Source organism: Chiloscyllium plagiosum, chromosome 11 (assembly GCF_004010195.1).
Source record: "Chiloscyllium plagiosum isolate BGI_BamShark_2017 chromosome 11, ASM401019v2, whole genome shotgun sequence".
In the NCBI taxonomy this organism is placed as follows: Eukaryota; Metazoa; Chordata; class Chondrichthyes; order Orectolobiformes; family Hemiscylliidae; genus Chiloscyllium; species Chiloscyllium plagiosum.
Genome location: NC_057720.1, coordinates 24,868,763 through 24,892,926, shown reverse-complemented (window position 1 = coordinate 24,892,926; position 24,164 = coordinate 24,868,763). Strand labels below are relative to the sequence as shown.

The window sequence follows — 24,164 nt, the reverse complement described above, 5'->3', positions numbered from 1 at the left end:
TGATTCACCCACACCCAAACTACCAACTGCAATCACATTATGTTTTATTTGTAGAAGCCAGAGAGATGTCAGGTAGCCATTACAGTGGGATTTGATTAACAAAGAATAGTTTGTTGCTTAAAATGAGGTTCAGCTGTTGCATTTTTCACTGCAGGTAGTCAGAGGACCTCGAACATGCATTTGAAATAAAGGAAAATCAGTGGTTGATTAAAACTATAAATGGGAAAGACTAGAAGTCAAATCAATCAGCATCTATGAAAAAGGAGACTGCATCTGCAACATCAGAAGTTGAATGAACATTAGATTTTCTGCAATGATCTGAGCTTTGTACAGACATTGACTCAATGCTCTGGCATGACTTTAGAATGCAAACCTAATCATCAAAAACTAATTTGGAATAGAAAATAGACTTCAAAAGCTTGAATAAACTATTCAAGTTTATTGAAAAATTAAGATTAGTGTATAAAATTTTAAGAGTTGTTTATATACAACTTAAAAAGTTTATGTACAGAAACAATACCAAAGTGATAAAAATCTCCCATTCAACATGCAAATAATTCTGAATTTGTAATCAATGGTTAAGGATTAGAATAATGCAAATTTGCTAAACATGCTTCCTTCAGAATGTATAGTTTAAGCACATTTACAAAACAGTTTTCAAACTGAAAGTCCTGGTTCCTTTGAGTGAAACTTCCCTTTTGTATACTTGTCCAAAGCAGCAAATGCTTTATCGAATGCCATGATGCAGCACACTGGATTGATTGGTCAGCTTTTTCTTTTTTGCTGGGTCCACAGCAAAGCACTTCCAGATTCTGATTGTTTCATCTGCAGCCACAGAACATACCGTAGTTCCATCTGGACTTAGAGCAAGATCTAGCACACGAGCTTGATGACCTGCATGAGAAATAAAAGTCAACTAGCATTGCATTATTTGATCTGAAATAGAAAATACAAGTTATATTATGAAACCATACAAGAATTTCTCAGCTTTGATAAGTGTGGAGAATGGTCTTCACTCAACATGTTCAATTGCTGAACACTCTATATTAATCAGATGCCATTTTGGTTGCCCAAGGGCAATAATATAAACATTAGGCTTAAAAACAAACTTCAATAAGGTGTAATTTTATTAAAAACCCATAACTCAATGATAACTAGAGTACAGTCAATACCAGATAGCCACAAGACAGTTGTCCAGGTAGAAAAGTCTAGAAAGGCTGGCGCAAATTGTCCAGAGAGATTTAAACTTCTCCTAGAGCTTACATAGCATTTTTACAGCATTGAAATTTCACCTTTGAGCTCAGCTACTTTGGACAGGTTTGGGTACTTCCAGATTACCAGCTGATTTTGAGAGAATCCATGACCAGACACCAATTCTTTGTATTCTGTTGACCAGACTATGGAACAGACCTAAAACAATAATACCATAATGAGGGGCAAGGTTAGATTTGAAAGTGTCAAAGAGGGGGAAAAAAAAAAATCAATTGCCAAGTGGCCAGATCAACTTATTCAATAGAAATACTACTAGGAACCTCAAGAAATCTCAATGTCCAGGATCAACCTCATTAATCTCCCCTGCATTGCCTCCAAAGACTGTACATTTTCTTTGCATAGGCAGACCAAAACTGTTCTGTATTCTAGGTGAGGTTTAAATACAGTGACTTCAATTCGAGCAAGGTGTTCCTATTTTTCATTTTATTCTTATCACTATCACCACATTCCCTTCTCTTCCATAAAGAACCTTTTTCTACTTTATGCACAAGGACTTGCCATAAAATTCAGTTGCCCTATTCTTCATGTAAAAGTGCTATCCTATTTTCCTTCTGCCCACTCAACTTGTGTTCTTACCACTTCTTTCCATCTTTGTCAACTACAAATTTGGGAATAACTTACCAAGTTATATATTGTAAATAATTATGACTCCATTTCACTATTTACAGATTGGCTAATGGTTTTCAATCTATTCATGATAGTGTACACTTGATCATCAGTTCTATGCAGCCTCGCTTTCAAACCTTCTGGAATACCAAATAAGTTACACTATCGGATCCCCTTTATCTACATAGCCAATCACCTCAAAACAAATCCTAAAGGTGGCAGGCATTTCTTTATGAAATGTTGACTGTTTGATTATGTCACATTTCTAAATTCTGCTATTCATCCTTTTAATTGACTAGCCTCTTCCCCCAATGACAGATTTCAAGCCAACAGGCCTACACTTTGTCTAATGCCTATATTCAAAGGCATGCAGAGTTTTCCAGTCTAACCAACTTTCCTCTCAACTGAAATGACATATTTAAACACCATTGACTGAGAATGTGGATCAGATACAATACTAAGTTCACCATTTTGTTCCAAGGGATTTTTCAGACATTACACAAGATTCAGAATAGCTTGATCCCTGGTTCGATCTAAAACAAATGGTTCAGAAGAGAGTCAAATACATTGAATTCTGACTACCTCTGCCAATTTGATTATCCCCACAATCTAAAAGATTGGTGATCACCCATGATTAATATACTGCCTCAGCGTGGTTTTTGTCCCATAGTATAGCTACTGGTAGGGGGCCTATACACTATTCCAACCAGGTTTCTTAACTTCAACCATGTGATTTGAAATTTTTCAATCCAAAGTATGATAATGACAAATTATTTATTTGCTTGTACTAAAAACTGTACAGTTATCACCACCTTTTCCCTCCTATCTTTTCAAAGAAATAACAGAATATTTTAAGTCTCAGATTTGATTTCCTTGTAAGCATCTTACTTCAACCTAAATAATAAATCTATTCAATATTTTAAATCAAAAAAGGTACAATTCTTGGTGTGCATGAAGTTTCTCACTAATACTTTGCAACTGACCAATTCCTAATACTGGGAATTCCACTGCCCTGATTACCATTTAAAACAATATCCATTGTGTTTTTTTTGGATACTTGTACTGCTCGACTATTAAAACAGAAAGTGGTACCAAATCACTTACTTTGCCAACTTCTTGGATCACCCCAGATATGACTACCATTACAGATATCAAAACTAAGTGTTAGAAATTACATTTGGACCTGACATCACCCCACTAATTATAGCTGTTTTTAGTCATTCCATATTACCATACCACAAATATCCCTGGAAAGTTTCTTTTGACACCTTAATCCTTTTATTTCAATCAATCAATTTGCCTTGCATTTGTGCAAGTCTTTTCTTTTGGAGATTAGTTGCAAGCATTGGCAGGTCTTTATCAGCAACACTTCAGATGTACGTTCAGAGGGACATTATTCAACTTTGAACATTAAACGTAAACCCTGTTTAACATCCAAAAAGATGATTGACTGGTGCAGTTACATTGTAACACAGCTTCAACTCTGATCCAGCATTACATTTCATTATCTTGTAGTTACACAAACCTGTGATCGCGTATCTACAGAATTCAAACAAGATCCAGTATTAGCATTCCAGAGACGAATGAACCGATCGCTGGTACCACCACCACTTGCAAGAATACTTGCTTGCCAAGGACACCAGGCAACTGCCTAAAAGAAACCAAATGAAACAATTATGGTCAACTGAGCACATAGACTATCCCACTGTTTAAGACTGAAAGTTTGCAAAGTTTAAGAATTTGTCTATTGAAATCAACACATTGCAATTGTATGAATACAAATAGGTCAGAATCTCCTTAAACTTCAAATGGAGGAACAAGCAAAGTAAAGATTAATGAAATGAAAGATGACTAGACAATGCAAGAAACACTGGAATTAACTAATTTTAGCAGCTAAAATTCCTTTTCTAGCTAGAGGGTTAAAATGTTGCTTCAATACCAACCACAGCAAAATTCCAAATCAACCAACAAAACTAAGGTTAACACCAAGAACCTATGGAAAGAAAAAAAAGAGCAAAGAATCCAACTGTATCTCAGGAGGAAGGTTATGTATCCAGCTTATTCAGCTGATAAAGATCAGAATTCCCATTGCAACTGATCGCTACAGCTAGCATTTTCTAAGTGTTTTATATAAATTGAACCTTAAGATCAAACTGCAAGCTTGAAGCTTTCACCTAGTTGAGTAGATTTACCTTAACAGCACCCTGGTGCTGTGTGAACGTGTGCAATGGTGAGCACTCTGCATCATTCCCAGGGACACTAGGCCAGATATTCAGAATGTTGTCATTCCCACCACTAGCAAGATACCTCCCATCTGGTGACCACTTTAAGCCACAGACCTCCTGAGTGTGTCCAGTCAGAGTAGATACATGATGTTCTGCCACACGAACATCATGATGGTGAATTTGACCTGTTCTGGAGCCACTGAAAGTTGAGAAATGCAGAAACAGTTTGTATTTCTATATTTTAGTTTTACACAAAAACAAGCAATTCGTAGAACTTATTTGCACAAAATTTTACTGAAATGTTTATTTTACCTGGATAGAATGTAACTGCTCCAACTGAGTGCTCCTACTCGTACAGTGTGACTCACCATATTCCTTAGGCGTTTCTGGCGCTCAACATCCCAAACCTTAAATCAAAGGTGTTCACAGTAGAATTGGGATCAGAAATTGTACAACTTTGGGTCCAAAACAGACAACTACACCAGCAAATTAGCAACATACACAAAATGATCCCTAAAATGAATGCCCACAGCGTTAGTATAAAACCACACGAGCGCAGAAGTGTGGTTTAACATGTTAACTTTGCCTCAGTTAAAAATTGCAATTGTTCTTCATTAGTGGAATAAAATGGATTTGAAAAGTGTTTACTGCTGAAAATACACAAGATTTATCTTGCATTCATCAGAACAAAATCACAAACACCAACTAAGGAAAAGTTAGCATTTATATTGTAAGAGGACAATGTGGATTGGCTTGCAAGCGGATTGATTGGTAGAGGCATTATGAAAAACATCGAGACAGACAACATCCAAGCTTTTAAAATTTCAAGTCAGGTTGCTTCAAGACAATGTCCTGAGGCAGAGAATGTCACCTATTCTAAGTGGAGGCTTGCTTACAACATTAAACTACATGCTCAGGTATTTGCTAAATAATCTTAAGTGTGCAAAAAATTATGCTAACAATTTGCATAGACAGCATGACATCCCCTGCATACTGATAACTACATATCAATGCACAGGGCTCCATTTTTCCACAGATGAAGCGCTCTTAACTGAACACTGCGCTCCCCAAGCCAGCTGTGGTAATTTTACAATCACCTGTAAATCACTAGTTTTCCAACTGATTAACTTACATGCAAAGCCCGTTAAGATAGGTCCTATTCAAGTTATTTTTAAACTTTTAAAGTGATCACTATTTACTGATATTAGATATCTCTGGAGGGGAGACTAACACCTTCCTGTCCAGGGTAGGGACACTATCACTGTTGCAAGACAGCCCAAAGGCACACCTTGGTTGTACACACTTGTTAGGGAATTGAGTGCCCCAGGTGACAGGCAGCAATACTAATGACTGTACTAACAAGGAACTGCTGCCTTTAACTACATGCACTGCAGCTGTTTCAACTTAAAACAGGAGTACCATATTTGATTCATCACCCTGGGCCTGCAGCACTGCCCTCAGTTTAAGTATCTTCACTGAATTGATGCTGCTAGTGCAAGAGAAAAATCAAAACCTCATCAGCAAAACTCAAGATCAATTCTACCAAATGACAAAGTTTCTTAATATCAAATAATAGCAGTCCGTGCAAACTTGACAAGCTACAACAGAAGGGAACCGTATGCTTTAGGGAGATTTGCTTACGCCACTCAGGAGGCGTTTAAAGTATGACAGGGAGGAGAAACCAGAATAGGTCAGATTAGATTCCATACAATAATGGAAGCAGGCTCCTCAACCCAACAAGTTTACACTAACCCTCCAAAGAGCAACCCACCTAGACCCATTCCTCTAACCTATATTTACCCCTGACTAATGCACCTAACACTATGGGCAATTTAGCATGGCCAATCCACCTGATCTGCACATCTTTGTATTGTGGGAGGAAACCTGAACCCTGGGAGGAAACCCACAGACACAGAATGGTGACTGCAAACTGCACAGAGGCGCAGGAATTGAACCTGGGTGTCTGGTGCTCTGAGGTAACAGTGCTAACCACTGAGTCACTGTGCTGCCCATAGATTGTGGAATGATTGACAAGTCTAATAGAAATACAGGCAGGACCAGGTTAGCAAACAGGGAGTTAGTAGTCTGAAGTGTATTATTTTAATGCAAAGTGTATAACAGGCAAGGCAGAGGAGTTTAGAGCCTGGATTAGAACATGGGACTATGATGTGGCAGCCTTTCCTGGTTGAGAGAAGGACAGGACTGGCAGCTCAATGTTCCAAGGTTTAGATGATTCAGGAGAGGGGGTGTAAAAATGCAGAGGAATTGGACTAAGCAAGGATAATATCACAGCTGCACCAAAGACATCTTGAAGGTTCACCTAGATTCTACCCATAGAGCCTTCCTGGAAATTGCATTTCCTTACTCCAAGGATGGAGTTTATACTATAGGCCTCCCACATGCAGGAGACAGGAATAAATAAGTAAGGATGTGGAAATTTAAAAAAGGTGGTTGCAGTGGGTGACAACTTCAACTATTGAGTGGTATATCCTTAGCACTAGGTGGTTAGATGGGAAAGAATTTTAGGTGCATGCAAGCATGGTCTGTTGATATTTAGGTGGTGGTTTTCATTGTCTTAAAATGGTACACAAGACCCCAGGGCCTGATGGAATCTCCAGATACAGGAGGCAAGGGAAGAAATTGCTGGGGCTTTGACAGATCTTTGTATCATCTTCAGCCACAGGCAAGTCCCAGAAGACTTCAGAACAGTTGATGTTGTTCCCTTAAAGGCCATTGAGCCTGTTAGGGAAATTACTGGACATTATTCTTCGACAGGATTTGTTTGCACTAGAAGAATGGACTTAGTCAGCGTGGCTTTATGCGGAGAGCCTTCTCAAATTTGATCCCCTTCCCCAAAACAACTGATTAATCAGGATAAGGCAGTGAATGTTGTCTAAATAGCCATTAAGCATTTGATGAAGGTCCCTCATGCTAGCCTGGTCCAAATAAAGAGTGTTTAGAATCCACGGAGAGTTGGCAAGTTAGATACAAAATTGGCTTGGTTAGAGAAGGCAGTTAGTAGAGGAGTACTTTTTCCCCCAACAGGGAGACTGATCAATAGTGTTGTGCAAGAATCAGTTGGGACCTCTGGATATAGGATATCAAGCAGTTGATAAGTTGAATAGAGAAATGGCAGACAGTATTTAGTCCAGACAAGTGCAAGGAAGCCAAATGCAAAAGGAAGTATACGTAAATGGCAGAAACTTTAGGGACATTGATATACAAAGTGACCTTGGGGTCCAGGTCAAGCTCCCTGAAAGGGCAACACAAATGGATATGCTTTCCTTCAGTCAGGACATTGAGCATGAAAGTTGGCAAGTCATGTTGCAACTGTACAAGACCACAGTTGGACTATTGTGCTGTTTTAGCCATGACACTACAATGTTGTGGCTTTGGAGAGGATACAAGGAGCTTACTAGAATGTTGCCTGGACTGGAGTATATTAGCTATAAGAGGCAGTTAGATAAACTTGGATGGATGATTGATACAAGTGTATAAAGTTATGAAAGACAGCTATTGGAGTCTTTTTCCCCTGAGATAGAAGTGTCAAATTTAAGTAGAGAAGGCATGTTTAAAAGAGATGACAGCATTTAAGGGTAGTAAATGCCTGAGGTGGGGTGGAGGGTGCTTGTTAAAGCAGATGTTGGCACGTTTAAGGTGCATGGAGATGGACACAAACAGGTAGGGGCAGGGAAAGAAACCATTTGCAGGCAGTTGGGATTAGTTTTGAAGAGAAGCATGGTCAGCACAGACATGGTGGGAAAGGGGTTTGTTCTTGTGCTATACTTTTATACAACAGTAGTTTAATTTTGACCTGCGGACAAAAATGTTAAGGCAAGAGGGTGAAGACAAATCAGTGGAGCAAACAGGAAATAGAGGGACATCTCTTGCAAGTACAAGACACTTTCTGTTCAGACAGAGATGCTGCTTGTTAAAGATATATAAATTCTGCAAATCTGGAATCCAACTGTTACTTACCACAAATGTGCCCGACCTGAGGTTTTCCAGCATATGCTATTAAAATCTAAAAAGCTGAGAGCATAACTTAGAAATTGATGGGTAGTTTTCTAGCAGTGGCTCAACTAAACCAGGGCAATTGGTTGAGTTGAAAAGGAACTCTGGAAAACTACAACAGGACAGTCATACCATAAGTGAGGATAGTTGGCAGATACATGCTAGTATGAAATTTACAACGTGAAAGCTGTTACCTGATCAGATTTCTGATGTAGCCTGCATGAGTAGAAAGCAGCATATTGTGGAATTGTGTAGTTTTGCAAGCTGGTGCTGGTGAGTTGTTAAAGTATATTTTATTTTAAGTGTAAGCCTCAAGGTGCACTTTAATTTGCTTTAGTTCTAATTTTAATTAAAATAAAAGCTACAAAAGCAAATTCTTGTCAGCATTTCCTTGTGGGAGTTCATTCAGTAAATCTGACTGTGTTGGTTTACATATCTCCATAAGCACCAGAACAGTGTTATCAGCTGTTTGTGCTGGCTAGAAACCAAATGCATCTCCTACAAAGCAGATTGTAGAAAGCATGCCATCTCAGACTTTAATTATAATTGATGTTAAAATTGGTGATCCATTAATTTTTCTGGCTAGAATGAAACAAATCTAACTTCAGGGCAATTAGTATCCACAAGCATGGTGACAAGATGGTGTTGAGAAAGGTAGATACAAACTTGATTAAACTTAAACAATTCAGATGCATTTTTAACAGATTTCACCATCGGCCTAGTCTACCAAGTAGAACCAATCTTCCTACCTGAACCTCTCCATTCCTTGTTCCAACTGCCAGATAGTTGCCTTCTTTTATCCATGATACAGAAGCAATGTAATCCTCCTGACCTTCCAGCTGCACAAGCAATAGGATTTGACCAGTTTCAGCATGCCAGAGATACACGTTATTCCCAAGGCCCACAGCCAAGTAGTTCAGTGAGCTCCAATCAATTAGATTTAAGTCTGAAATTTGGAGTAGGGGACAAATGTTAGAAAAAGGGAACAAAAAAAAAGAGGGAAAGCAAAGAAAGCCAACCTAATGCAGGAAAAAACCTGCAAAGAATTGCAATTCTATCATATCAATTACAAAAAGAAATTAAGCATTATTGAAACCAGGAATCGTCACCTCTGCCAAAATAAATTTTATACTTCACAACTTACAGTAATCATTTCGGATCTCTGGAGCATCCAAGATTCTCTCTGGCATGGAGGGAATGTACCGAGTGGTCTTCTTGGTGGAACTTGGTGTCATTGACTGACTGTACAGAACTTTCAGATTATTCTGGTAACCTAGAAAACAAGGAGAGACTAAAACCACAGGACATGAGTGGAGGGCCTCCCTACCCAGTGGATGGGACTCCAGCTGAAAAACCACAGAACAGAAGGATTCTAGGAATAGCTAATCAGCAGTACTTTAAAAACATCCAATTACAAAACAGAACCATTTAATCCTCTGCACTGTTATTTTGCAGTATTGGGCAAGTTCAGCCCTAACATGTACCCTTACCCACCCACCCCATTTTACATTATCTACATATGCAAAACACTGCAAATAAACTCCTAACTATGTTGAAATTACTCAAGGACATTGAGCACAACCAGAGATGAATTCATCTCCCCACCAAATTAAGCGTGACCCAGAGTACACCATAATTAAATGCAATTATTTTGGGTAAATCAGAAAGAGCATTGAGAAATTCTGCAGTTAACACTGAAGACTAGTTGGGAAGATCCTTACAAGAACAGCTTCCAGTATATTTAACCTTGAACTAATTCAATTCAAAATTTGTTATGTTTATGACCTGCAGCATTCTAGCTTCATTATCAAAATACCAATTACTCAGTATTTATATAGTCTATTTTAAACAGTTCCACAAATGTCCCATCAGAAACTTGATACAAAGGTTAAAATGCTAGAACTACCAAAGTTATTAATAACAATTTTTTGGCATAGAGAAAGAAACATTATAGACTTGGATCTGGAGGAATACCCAAAACAAGCAAGTGTTTGATGAGAGAAATGGTTTATGACGACAAAACAGTATCAGCCATTTGTGTTACATAGCCCTCAGGACAAGAATGGATTTAAAGTATCCAGAACAATAGGCACTCAGACTGACATCTACTTTAAACCAGTGTTCTAGGAAAAACACTCTGGTTCAAGACACTATTCATCATCCCACTCCAAAAGTCCCAATTATGGACTAAGCCCTGCTCTTCCCTCATCCTTTCCCCAATTAGAAATGTTTCAGGCTCAAGTCATTTCCAATTCCAGTATATGACAATGTCAATTCTACACAAATACTTCATTTGGCCAATTGCACGCATTCATAGTGCCCAGCTAGTTTTTAAAGTTGTGTTTCACTCCAGTCTTACCACTGAAATACAAAGGTAGCCTGATACCTGACAAGGCCAATGATTTGCAAATTGGAAGCTTGGAAAGTGTAGCCAGCTATGGACATGGAATGCATGCAGCCAGTATTTTAAGTCACAGCAATCTGGCATTTGGAAAGATTGATATTGGTTCAATTTCATTGAGATTTAAAATCCTTGCTCTTAATTGACTAACAGCACACACTTCAAATACTAAGACCAAATATTATGTCTTGTATCCGGGTAATTGTCACCTTGTAATGTCTACATTTCACGGCTGGAATTTTCAAGATTGAGGCCTTTATGACACCTTAACCCATGTACACCACTACCCCACATCAAATCTGCTTAAACATGTTGCCCCTCATTTCCTGATATGCTAAGCTCAAACCTCCCTCAATCCAATTTCTACTCCACGACATTTAATTGCAAATGGAATCATGACAAAAGGTCACTCACCACACCAACTTATTTGCAGTCTTTGTCACCTGACAACATTTGCTTTTACAATGCTCTGTTCAGCTGGGGATGAACTGCACTTGCCAGATTCTTCACATGAATTTCAGTTTTTATCTACTGCATCCTTCCCAGACTGACTCCAGGGCCACATCATTAAGAACGGCTTTGCTCATAATGACACCCAATCCAGTTTTACATCTTGGAATTGTTCGGCTGACATTCACCACTGGATGAGCAGATATTATGACCAGAGCTAGGAGCTTCAATTTCAATCCCAAACTATTGTGGCAACTAGATAATCCTCACCCACACTGCTCAGAAGTTCCACATGTCACCAGCAAGAATTCCATTTGCAACTCCATAGCAACAGGTACCTGAAGCCAGAAAATGCTGAGACCTTCCATGTCCAAGCTCTAGAAATCTCAAGCCCCTCTTTGCATCTTTCCTCCTTTAACAATTCTTAAAGCTTAAAAACTTTGTTTTAGTGCTTTGTGAAATTCAGATTTATTTTGCATTAGAGGAGCCATAAAATTGTAAGCTATTAAAGTTCAGCACTAAAGTTGCATTGTGAAAACAATTGATAATTGAACACCGACCAGAGTGACTAGTTTAGCAACAAAAGGAAACATTCTACAATTGCAAAACTTTGAATCTTCTAGCAGTGTAATTTTCTTCAACCACATGAACATACCATTCCAATACCTTCTTACAAGATTTTAAAGTTGTCTAAAGGGTTATTACTATTGTAGTCTATTAGGAAGAATGTCTGATATATACTTGGGCACTATACTGGCACTTCTGTTTGTTATTCTCAACTGAAGAATCCTCATTCTCAACATGTTTCTAAGAATTCAATTGTGCCCACTATCATGCATTTCTATTCCCATAGATTCTCTGCACAACCAGAATCACTAATGTTTCACTTTTCTTGTCCTTCTGTACCACAAGCTCCATTCAAAATTTAATCCATCTTTTGCTCGTTAACCTCTGGAGATAGCACTCAACATTTTTCCCTTCTCAGGGCTGCACCTTCAGCAGTGGTATACTATCACCCACCACCAGTCCCCTATCATGCCAATATTCCACACAAGTACAGAACTCTTACTTCATTCTCCTTCCTCAAAAGCTTTAAATCTCAGATGAAATCGCAATACTTACATAACTCAGCAACCTGTATTCTTGGAGATTGTACAACTTTTGTAGAGCCCTGTCAGTTTATATGATAGAACTTTGCTACTTAATCATTAAATCCATTACTAGATAACTTCCAGTTCTGATAAGGCTAGACCTTAATTCTCTGGAGGAGCCAGATCCCTGAAATGCTAAGAGATGACGGTTCTGAAGGGGCAAAGGATTTGATAAAGATGGACTGGAGAACTTCTGTTTAGAGAAGTAGTCAGAAGTTACTCACTGGCTTGTATATGAACTCTCAACCTGTGGCAACCTAATGATTATACTTCACAATCCAAATTCAAATTATGTACTCATCTGAAATGCCAATTTCAATCCTCAGACATAGCTCATTTTCACATCTTGCTAGATTGATTTGCTTATCAATTTCTGATCTAAAGCAATAATCCTAAATATTCCAAAGTAAAAACAAAACTAAAATACCTTCTGGTGCAGCAAGAGGTTTTCCACTCATACGTAGAACTTTTGCCTGCTGAACATCATAACCATTCAAGTTCAAGGACCAGGTCTTCTGCTGTTCCTGAAGAAGAGATACTTAATATTTAAAGAACCAAAGTGGGAACAAACAGATCCAAAATTGGCTGAGTGTCAGGAAGCAGAGGATGAAGTTTGAAGATTGTTCAAAAAGTGAGTGTTCAGGTTTGGTGCTGGTAACATTTGTGGTACAACTTAATCTATATGAATGTCAGTTACAAATCAGTAGGACTGCAGACAGTGGTGCGCAAGGAAACTCCAAGGCTACAGGACAATTGATGGGCTGGGGAATTGTTAAATGAAATGCAACATTGAAAGGAGGGGGGAATGCACTTTGGGATGATCAAAGGGATTACCCATCAACTAGTAGGACCCTAGGAAATAGAGGATCAGAGGGACCATTGATTCTTGAAGGCAACCGATACATAGACCATGGTTAAGGCAGTATGTAGATATTTGCCTTTAGTCAATGAGTTCAATGCAAGAGCAAGATATGGGGCTGTATTGGACTTAGTATACCTAGAGTACTATATGAAGTTCTGGTCACCATAATGCAGGAAACAGTGACTGTACTGAACTGCAGAAGAGATCGACTAGGAGATTGTTGCTAGTTGAATTGCTCAAGCCCAGGCAGACAATATGCGGGAAGGGATTTTTAGAGCAGAGAAAGCTGGTGGATTGGGAAAGGGGGACTGAAGAAGAGGAGGAAGAATCTAAAATGTGTGAAGTTCTAGGGGCCATAGAGAAGATAGAGTGAACCTCTTCTCCTTAGTAGAGAATAAGTTTTGGGGTAAACAACAAGTGGTTTTGACAGGATTTGAGGAAAAATTTCAGATGCCAATAGATATCTGGAACTCACTGCCCAAGTAACCCTCAAGACAAGTAGTAAACGCCATAGCAAGGGGCTACAGGACAAGTGTTAAAATGTGGGAATAGAAGAGAAAAGATATTTTATGGCCAGTATGGTCACAATGAGCCAAAGGTTTTGCAGGATGTAAACAGGGTCCATGACTAAGTTGGATGAAATTTAGTTGAAGATTATTACATTGCTCTATACAGTCTGCTGCTATTCTTCATACGAGAGAGGCCTAGCAAAAAATGCCTGCATCCAATCTGCCTTCACTTAGCAACAAAGCACAGAATAACAGGATACAATTACAATGAGCATTCATCAGTTTTGTTTTCATTCAAGCATAGATGAAACAATTTGTTTTGAATTAACCTTTGAATCAAATTAACTTAAATTTATCTTCAGTACTCACTTTCTTGGTTGGAGATTCATTTTCTTGCTCATTTTCTTTAGAGATTAAGAAATGTGCCACCTCCATTTGTGCTGCATTACGGACTGGAATATAACGATCACCACCCGCTTTTGATGGCGTCCCTTGAACTCGGGAACTTTTTGAAGATTTGGGAGTTTTCGTTTTTCCTGTAAAGCAGTAAAGTGTGATATAAGTGACCATTGTTAAAGCTTTTGGTGCTATTCAGTACTATATATAATCACCAACATGGATCCAGGCAGTTGTGGGTATGTTTGCCAAAGTGGGAAGTTGGTTTGCAGTACTTCGTGGGAGGCTCCACTGCACTAAGGATGTCAGTTAGAAAGGGAATGAAACATCTGCAAAACAATTTCCCAACTCAGCAAACATATCCACAACTGCAACCAGCACTGAGCTACAAATCCTTACAAACATTGAATGGCTGAAGGCATTAGCATAGAAAGATTACAGAGGAACCTCGATTACCTGAATATCAATTCTCCGAATTTCAGATTATCCGAAGATCTCAAGGTCAAATAGAAACATTACATCAAAAGGTGTTTCAACACAGATCCAGTCTTTTGTTGACAATAATTAAAAATTAACTCTGCTAAATGAAATCCTGCTGAGAACAGTTCTGAACATCAATGGGAGCCCAATCATTACCTCCAAATGACTGACTGCCCACCCTCTCCAGGGTTTTACACAGGTGCACCCTAAACTGAGTTTCCCCAGAATCTCTCAAATTGTCCTGTAGAGGGCAAAGATTGAACTTGTCAAAAAGTTGCAGAAGAAAGTTATTTGTGTGCGCTAATTTGAGACATATCCCAAAGGCAGCAGTGTGCTGTTGGCGCCCAGTCTGGCTATCCAGGCGTGAGGGTGTAGGTTGGGGCGGGGGGGGTTTGAGTGCAGACAGGGGGTGGGGTTGGATGACTTTGAGGGCTCATGCAGTGTGCTGCTGCCTTGTCTCCTGAACAGGTGTGTACTTAACAAGTACTCACTGTCAATCCCATTGAACTGATGATTGGGGTGGGGAGTGGTTTTGCTGCATGTCCCTGACAAGTGAGAGTTTGTTCAGAAACAAACCCCAAGTCAGAGGGAAAAAGGCAGACAGTGAGAAAAAAGGAAACTTCAGAAGACCCTGACCACTAGAGTAGTGGCATTGAATCAATTAACCAAATAATCAAACATCCAAACAAAATAGTGCCACTCATCAATCAGATAACAGATTGCAACAGTCTGGGAGGAGTGCCAAAAATTGAAGCTGGCCAAGATAAACAGCTGATTGAGCGTGGTATTTACCTCATCTTTAATTGCACAGTTCGTCTTTATGTTGGGTTTCGTATACAAGGGCAATAGTGCAATGGTCCAGGGAAGGGCCCTGTAGCAATTAATTTGATTTTAGGGTAATAAGGTTTTAAAGGAGGTAGTTATGGAAGGAGTGTTCAGACCATTGTGCTTCTGTTCTACATACCACTGCTCCGATAGAGTTTCAAGAGTCAGTATCATGAATAGCACAAATGGCCACTTCACAAACTAAGGTGTCAGACAGGAAGTGGATCACCACCAGCCAAGAGACAATTGGACAAGCAATAGAGTATCAATGGTGGGTATCCCCTGCAATGGATATACCACCTATGAAATTGAGGAAAATACAGTTGTTGTATTGGTTTTACTGTACAGGGAAGAAATAAGTCTAAGAAGACCATAGCAATAGGAGATTCAATCAGAAGGAGAATAGGTAGACATTTGTGACCACAAACTCCAGGTTGGTACAGTCCCCCAGTTGCTAAAGTCAGGGTCAAACATGCTTTGGAGCAGCAAAGGACATTGAGTAGGAAGGTGAACAGCTGGAGAGCATGGGCAGCAATGACTGGGGGAGATTATGTCGCAAAATTAGAGTATAAGAAACTGGGAAGTAAGCTTAAGTGGTAGGCTTTCAAAAGGTACATATCAGAATTGTTAATAGATATCTTGTCCTCAAAGTAGAGGAGGAGGAGGATGTTTTAGATGATTGTGGCTAGAACACTCCAAGGGACTTGGCACCAGTTCTGCAGAGGTGACATCAGTACAAGCTGGACAGGTTGCATTTGGCAGGACTAGAAATATCCTACACAGTATTTGCTGCAGTAGGTGAAGAGATATTAAAACTAAAATGGCAGGGCTGGAGCTCAGCTGAGAACCTATACAGGCAGACAAAATAGGGAAACAAGGGTAAAGCAGAAATGAGAAAGCGATAGGCAGAGGATATGGGTAAGAACTAAGCAGGGCCACAGTGCAAAACAACAAACAGGACCAGACGTTAAAGAACCAGAAGACTGTCAATATATAGAGAATTTTAAGTGAACTTTAACAGAAATAGACAAACAGGAATGACAGTTGGAATTCCAGATGTGAATGCAGGATGATTAGGGATAGAAAGTGAATATCATGGCCTATTTAAGAAAGGGCAGGCAGAAAAGAGAAAAAGGTGAGGTGACATTGCTGCTTCAGGGCAGTAACAGTGAAGGATGTTAGCTCAAGTAAAATGGAATCTGTATAGGTAGAGTTGAGATACATCAAGGGACTGAAAAATAGTAGGATTGTAAATTGACCCTGAAACTGTGGTGGTAATGTTAGGGAAGACATTAAACAAAACTAGAGACAAGCATTAAAGTACAACTATCAATACAGGCAACTTTAATTTGAACAGACTAGAAAAATCAAATCTAACAAAGCTGTACAGAATGAACTCCTGGACAGAATTCCAGAGTGGTATTTTTAACGTTATATCCGTATTCCCGATATGTCTGTTAAAAAGACTGTGCAGAATGGCCTCTGGACTAATAAGTCAAGGAGCCAGCTAGACAACAGGCCATTCTAGACTCCGTGTCTGCGTGGGTTTCCTCCGGATGCTCCGGTTTCCTCCCACAGTCCAAAGAATTGCAGGTCAGGTGAATTGGCTATGTTAAACTGCCCGTAGTGTTAGGTAAGGGGTAAATGTAGGGGTATGGGTGGGTTACGCTTCGGCAGGTCAGTGTGGACTTGTTGGGCCGAAGGGCCTGTCTCCACACTGTAATGTAATCTAAAAAAATCTAATCTAGACATTGCGCAATGTAGCTGTGCAAATCCCCTCAGGAAAGTGACCAAAGAGATGGAATTTGTGAAGATGTAGAACGACAAGAGTTGATTGCAAGACCAGGATTCTGAAGGCTACTACAGTGAGGTATCATGTGGCCACGGTACATCATAGAATTATACTTTGTGATGAAGGTGGATTGGCAATAGCAAACATTTAAAAATAGAGAAACTACCACCATTTCCACTCCAGTTACAGGCTCCGCCCCCTACCAGCTACACAAGGTCCGAGGTCCTAGCTCCCAGCCCTGCCAAGTTTTCACCATCCCCCCCTCACTGAGGACAAACAATCCATCCTCAGCAAAGGCCATACCTTTATCCCTCTATCCACGCATCAATGAATTCAATACACATTGGGACTTTGAACACTTCTGCCGCCTCCACCTCAGCTTACTTTTTCCAATCAGGTCTCCCATCCACCTACTGAGGACCCTTCACCTACCTCCAACACTCCATCCACTTGGACACCCCAAGCTGGCCTTTTCCTCACCCTCAATTTCTTCACTTCAACTGCTGCCAAGACATTAACTGCCTCAACCTATATAACCCCCTCCCCCACTCCAACCTCAATCAAAAACATGCAGCCCTCCACTCCCTCTGCTCCAATCCCAACCTCACCATCAAACCAGCAGATAAAGGGTGCAGTGGTAGTTTGGCACACTGACCTGTACACCACTGAAGTCAGACACCAACTCTAATACACCCCCTCCTACCACCCCACCATCATCTCCCAGACCACCAAACCATCATCTCCCAGACCATACACAACCTCATTACCTCAGGGGATCTCCCAACCACAGCTTCAAACCTCAGTTCAGGAACCCCACACCACCCGATTCTACCTCCTTCTCCACAAGCCTTACCACCCCAGCAGACCCATTGTCTCAGCTTGCCTTAGCCCCACTGAACTCATCTCCACCTACCCGGTTATTGTCGAGTCCCTGGACTAGGAGGGATAGCCCACAAACATTCAACTCACCTCCCACACTCTCCACCTCCTCCAAGACTCCAGTTTTCCCAACCACCAGTGCCTCAACTTCACCATGGACATCCAATGCCTCTACACCTCCATCCACCATGACCAGGGCTTCTAAATCAGTTTCCTCTCCTGACGTCCCCACCAGTACCCTTCCATTGACATTCATTTGGCTGAATGAGTCCTCACCCTTAATTTCTCCTTCAAATCCTCCCAGAAAGGGTAGCCATGGGCACCCGTGTGGGTCCCAGCTATGCCTATCTCTTTGTTGGCTGTGTAGAACAGTCCATCTTCCATAGTTACACCAGCACCATTCCACATCTCTTCCTTTGCTACATTGATGACTGCATCAGCACCACCTTGTGCTCCCACAAGGGGGTTGAGCAGTTCAACTTCACATTCCACCCCAACCTTAAGTTCACCTGGACCATCTCTGACACCTCCCTCCCCTTCCTGGACCTCACCATCTCCAATAACAACCAATTAACAGACTTTTTCCTCTTTCCAAACCCACTGACTCCCACAGCTACCTGAATTACACTTCTGCCCAACCTACCTCATGCAAGAAAATGTTATCCCATATTCCCAATTCCGCCACCTCAGCTGTATGTGCTCCTGGGAGCACCAGTTCCACCACAGGACACTCCAGATGGCCTCCTTTAAAGACTAATTTCCCTTCCCACATGGTTGAAGATGTCCTCCAACACATCTTATCCACATCATGTACCTCTGCCCTCAAACCCCACCCCTCCAACCACAACAAGGACAGAACCCCTGCTCCTCACTGTCTACCCTACCAACCTCCGCATAAACCGTATCATCCACTGACATGTCCGCCACCTACAAACAGACCCCAGCACTAGGGATATATTTCCCTCCCCACCTCTATCTGCTTTCTGCAGAGACCGTTCTCTCCATGACTACCTGGTCAGGTCACGTCACGTCAACAACCTACCCTCCCTTCCTGGCACCTTCCCCTGCCACTGGAACTACAAAACCACACTCACCACCATCCAAGGCCCCAAAGGAGCCTTCCATCAAAGTTTCAGCTGCACATTCACCAATGTCACTTTTGTATCAGTTGCTCCCAATGCAGCCTCATTTATATTGGGAAGACTGGATGCCTTTACCAGAGCACTTCAGAGAACATCTCTGGGACACCCGCACCAATCAACCCCACCGCCCCTTGGCCAAACATTTCAACTCCCCTCCCACTCTGCCAAGGTCATGCAGTCCTTGGCAGTCTCCTCCACCACCATTTCCTCACCACCTGGAGGAAGAACACCTCATCTTCCACCAGAACACTTGAACCACAGGACATCAACTGGACTTCACCAGTTTCCTCATTTCCCCTCCACCCACCTTACCCCAGTTCCAACGTGCCATCCACATGACATGTCCTACCTGCCAATGTTCCTTCCACCAACCACTCCATCCTCCTCTCCGACCTATCAACTTCATCCCCACCTCCATCCACCTATTATACTCAGCAACTTCTCCCCAGCCCCACCATCCATCCATTTCTCTCCATTCTGGAGGCTCTAATTCATTGAATATGAAGGCCTTTTCCCCAAAACGCCAATTTTCCTGCTCCTCTGATGCTGCCTGACCTGCAGCACTCTAATCTTGTCTGATTCAGCATCTGCAGTCCTCACTTTCGCCAATCGTTAATTCTTGTCTGGCACAAAAAATATGAACAGTGGCCCAACAGTGGCTAACAAAGGAAATTAGAGGTGGTAAAGATCGAAGGAAGGGACACAAATTGGACAAAAGAGAAGACCAAAGGACTGGAAGTGATTTTGATTTCAGCAGAGGACAAAGATGATTAAAATAGGCAACATTGAGTACTGACAGTAGGTTTGCAGGAGACAAACTATTTGTCCAGAGGGAAAAAAGATTAGTGAAGATTAATGTTCACTGCTTCTGACTGTCAGTAACAGTAATGAGGGCAAAGCAGTAGATGTGATCTATATGGACTTCAGTAAGGCGTTCGACAAGGTTTTCCATGGCCTTGTGGAGCCTAATGGAGCCACATGTGGATTCACCCGGTGGTCCCAGACAAGACTGAGCTGTGGCCACAGCTCAAACCACCTCCCACTCCCATTGTCTTACTTCCCCTCCATTTTAAGATAGGTATATGAATCCCTATTTACAGCACGCAAAACCCTTCCACCTAAATCTCTTCCCTTCAAGAGATTGATAAGGAATACAATAATGAGTTTCTGTAATCCATTCACATGCTGTTACAGAACATACGTCAGGCTTTGTAAATTCATAATTACCTACTTTAAACTATGTGATGACAATTGCCCATGTGACTGACAAACCTTTTGTTTAATTCCCATAAAATATACTGTGTGTAGGAGAGATTCATGGAGAAATGTCACCACAAGTAGTCACTGCTACTTTGGGGATATTTTAGAATCTTGCATCTACCATTTAGAGAAACTGGTCATCTGGATTTGTGGAACAATATACATCAACAAGCAAATATGGAAATTTCTTTCCCATAAAGAAAATGGGTGAACTAGACTAGATGCTAAAACTTAGTAAGACAAGAATGGGAATTTAACTAACCATTACCTATAACATTGGGTTGAAAAGATGATTAACAAGCCAGCATAGGAAGCAGGGCAGAAGTATTCAATCAACATCTGCAGAGGGCAATTCCTATCCTGCTAGTCTTTGATTTAGCTTGATGTTACACATCATAGACGATATCACAGTTTTCCTAAAAAGTTGTTCTTGAGTTTACTTTATGTTTCAGATTTCACTCTAATGGGTCAAGAATGGAATAAAACAAAGTTCTGTATAAATATGAGCATCTGCTGCACTTCAGAATACTGCACAAGTGACAGACTGCGCACAGAAAAACATGACATTAGCTTAAATTGGCTGAAGTCAAAGATTAACAAGCATTACCAACTGCAGGAGTGGGCCAAGTTCCAGAAGTCCATGCTATGGAGGACCTGTTGGCCAATTTCTCTACTCTGTATACCCTGAATTTGGTGTGAAATATGAAAGTGAAAAGCAGTCCGAAATCAAATCAACAAAGATGATTGAGATGAACAGTAGAAACAGCAATACTGATGTAGCCAATAGAAAGTCTTAAAACATTACCTGGCGTTTTGCAGGGTGTCACTACCTTTGATGCATTAAGTGATCGATTTGTAGTTTTCATTGGTGATAGACCACTGGTATTAGCTGAAGTTGACATTGACCCAGATACACTATTGTTTTCCTTTGCTTTCCGCTGCCACCTAGCTAACGGACCATTTGTTATGGGAGCATCCAACTTCAGAAGGTTGTTGATGTCACTCTCAAAAACAAATTGAGACATATTCACACCTGTAGTGAGGAGACAAAAAAAGGTCAGAAGGAAAACCACCATAATTTAACCTAACCTCAAATTATTTTGCAGTGAAACAGGAATCCCAAGTTAATACACTTGGTCATAGTCATATAGCATAGAAACAGACACTGGTCATATCTATTGCACCAACAGACACTACACTAACCCAAATTACCTACACTTGCTGGCATTTTAAGTATTACCCAATGCTTCTAAATGCTTTAAGGTTAATTGCCTCCACCACCCTCACAGACAGCATGTCACATTTCCACCAGCATAGGTGAAAGAAATTCAGGTCTCCTCTAAATCATTTCCCCCTCACCTCATACCCTTTAGTGATTTAACAACCCTCAAAAGATAGTGACAAAACCAGGATGGAGAATGCAACTACCAACAGGAAGGTTCCACAAATATCTTCATCTTCAAAGGGAAGGAAGCACAGCACATTTATCCCAATGATGAGGATGCTGAATTGCCAACCATCTTCAGCAAGGTCTCCAAGGCTCTACAGTACAGATAGTGTTTAATCAATTCTAAGCACTCCACAATATACCAAGTTGTGGAGGTGCCAGCATTGGACTGAGGTGGACAAAATTAAATAGCACTCCACCAGGTTTAGTCTAATAGGTTTATTTGGAAGTAAAAGCTCCTTCATCAGGTAGCTGTGTTCCAAAAGCTTGTACTTCTAAATAAACTTGTTGGGACTATAACCTGATTTTGTGTAAATTTATCAAGCAATACTGGATTAAACAAGCCCTCACTCAAAGCAAAATTATTCCAAACTACTGCAAAGTGATGAGCGTTGTTAGCAATAGGGCTACCAAGCTGCCAGCTTTTGCTCAATAATAGTTTATGTGCTGTTACTGTTTGGGTTCTGCCAGGGTCACTCAGCTCATTACAGCCTTGACCCAAACAAAAGAATTGACCTCCAGAGAAGTGGTAATAGTCTTAAAGGTAATAATTAATACAAGTGGGACCAAGAACCCCCAAAACTGGAGTCAATGGGTACCAGGAGGAAAACTATTCAATGGGTGAAACCGTTACCAACACAAAACATGAGGGCTACTTAAAGTTAGTGCTGGCTGCATCTGCTGGAAGTATCAGATTAGCAGGCCTCCTGCCAGTTACTCTTCACAAGCACTGCAACACAACAGCAATATCTGACAAGCCCAAAGTCAGAGGCTTGACAACACAGAAAAGACCTTCCAGCCCAGCAGCCGGCTGGTCATCGATTCTATTCTAATTCAATTTGCCAAGCCTGCAGCCATGTAGATTCGTTTATTAACTTGGACTCAGCCCCGGAGCCAGAGGTAAGGACAGTACCACAACGCTGCAACAGTCCCCTCATATAGCCTTGTAAGACATGACGTTTCAAGTGCTCGGGATTAAATACTTCTCAAACATCCTGGGGATTCACATCCCTGTGACTCCTTCATGTTGTGAGCTCCTGATTCCCACGGGCCACTGTGTGAAAATAAAATCCTCGATAGGATCTACCAGTATAATGCAACTCAACCCAAACCGAGCATCAAATTGAGGCAGAGCAAAAAAAAAAGTCAAGGAAAGAAAAGGGTTTCGCTGTTTTCTCAGGCCAGACTCAGTAGCGGAAACGTACTGTCGATCTCACTGCAATAAAAGCTTTTTCGCCGTCGGCTCCGCACAAAATGGCTACGCGGGGCTGCCTCTGGATTTAAATCCGAGTCATCAACCGCCCCACCAGACCGGGCGTTCCCATTCGTCCGCTCAAACCAAAGCACCCATTCCCATTGGGCGAACCGAGCGTAGGCTGTGATTGGATGGACCGGTACCAACGGCCGCCAATCGCTACGGCAACTACGTTCGCCCGCGTTGCAGCTGAGGTTGCGCGTAGTGCGGATGCTCATGCGCATTTCGCCACGTGTCGAGTTGAGTGCCGTGGACGCCATATTTGATGCAGGCACGAACCCGCCCAGTTCCCGTCAATGTCTGTTGCAGGTCAAAGTGTGATCTGCACTATCTCTCCAGTTTAAATGTTGCTCCTGGAGGGAAATGTTAAGGGGGGAAACGAAAAGCGTTAGAGAAATAACATGGCAAATGGGTATTAGGCACTATTTACAGAAAATGGAATTTAATCCTGAAAAGTGGGACAATGGGCGGACAAAAGGATGCTGGAGACACTGAGCAATAACCTTCTTCACTGTCCACTGTTCCACCAATAAACCTACTAACCACGCCTCCTATATTCTTAACCAAATTATTTATATAAATGACAAACAAAAGTGGTCACAGGACCGATCCTTTTGAACACCGCTGGTCACAGGTCTCCAGTCTGAAACACGACCTCCACCTTCAACCTCTGTCCCCTATCATAAAGCCAATTTTGTATCTAATTGGCAAGCTCACTGTCATTTTGAGCAAAAATCTCAATCATTTTGAGAAGATTCACTACCATCTAAAATTACTGGACTTCTACCAGAATCTTGGATTTTTTTAAAAAATTGAACTGAACAAAGGAAGCCCCAGCAGCTGAGTTATGCTGAAATATACAGTCCTGGGGAGAGTTGTCTGGAAGCTGGGGAAACCTATTCACACCAGCCCTACCAGAGCAATGAACTAACTTTAGGCACAGATAAAGAATGGATTTTGGATTCGTGGTGCTGGAAGAGCACAGCAGTTCAGGCAGCATCCGAGGAGCAGCAAAATCGCGTTTCGGGCAAAAGCCCTTCATCAGGAATAAAGGCAGAGAGCCTGAAGGATGGGGGAAATAAGCTAGACGAGGGTGGGGGTGGGGAGAAAGTAGGTAAAAACAATGACTGCAGATGCTGGAAACCAGATTCTGGATCAGTGGTGCTGGAAGAGCACAGCAGTTCAGGCAGCATCCGAG

At 41.2% G+C, this 24,164-nt stretch overlaps 1 protein-coding gene across 1 annotated transcript; it reads right to left on the bottom strand.

The window, feature by feature from the left end:
• Positions 1–463: 463 nt before the first annotated feature.
• Positions 464–23,012, bottom strand: cdc20 (cell division cycle 20 homolog). Its single transcript, XM_043698907.1, has 11 exons — positions 22,917–23,012; positions 21,070–21,297; positions 13,860–14,026; positions 12,547–12,643; positions 9,262–9,390; positions 8,867–9,063; positions 4,416–4,510; positions 4,071–4,302; positions 3,404–3,529; positions 1,293–1,410; positions 464–894 (listed from the first exon to the last, which is right to left on the bottom strand). The coding sequence occupies exons 2-11, from the start codon at positions 21,287–21,289 to the stop codon at positions 728–730; spliced, it is 1,548 nt and encodes a 515-aa protein (XP_043554842.1). The 5' UTR covers positions 21,290–21,297; positions 22,917–23,012; the 3' UTR covers positions 464–727.
• Between the last annotated feature and the right edge of the window lie 1,152 nt (positions 23,013–24,164).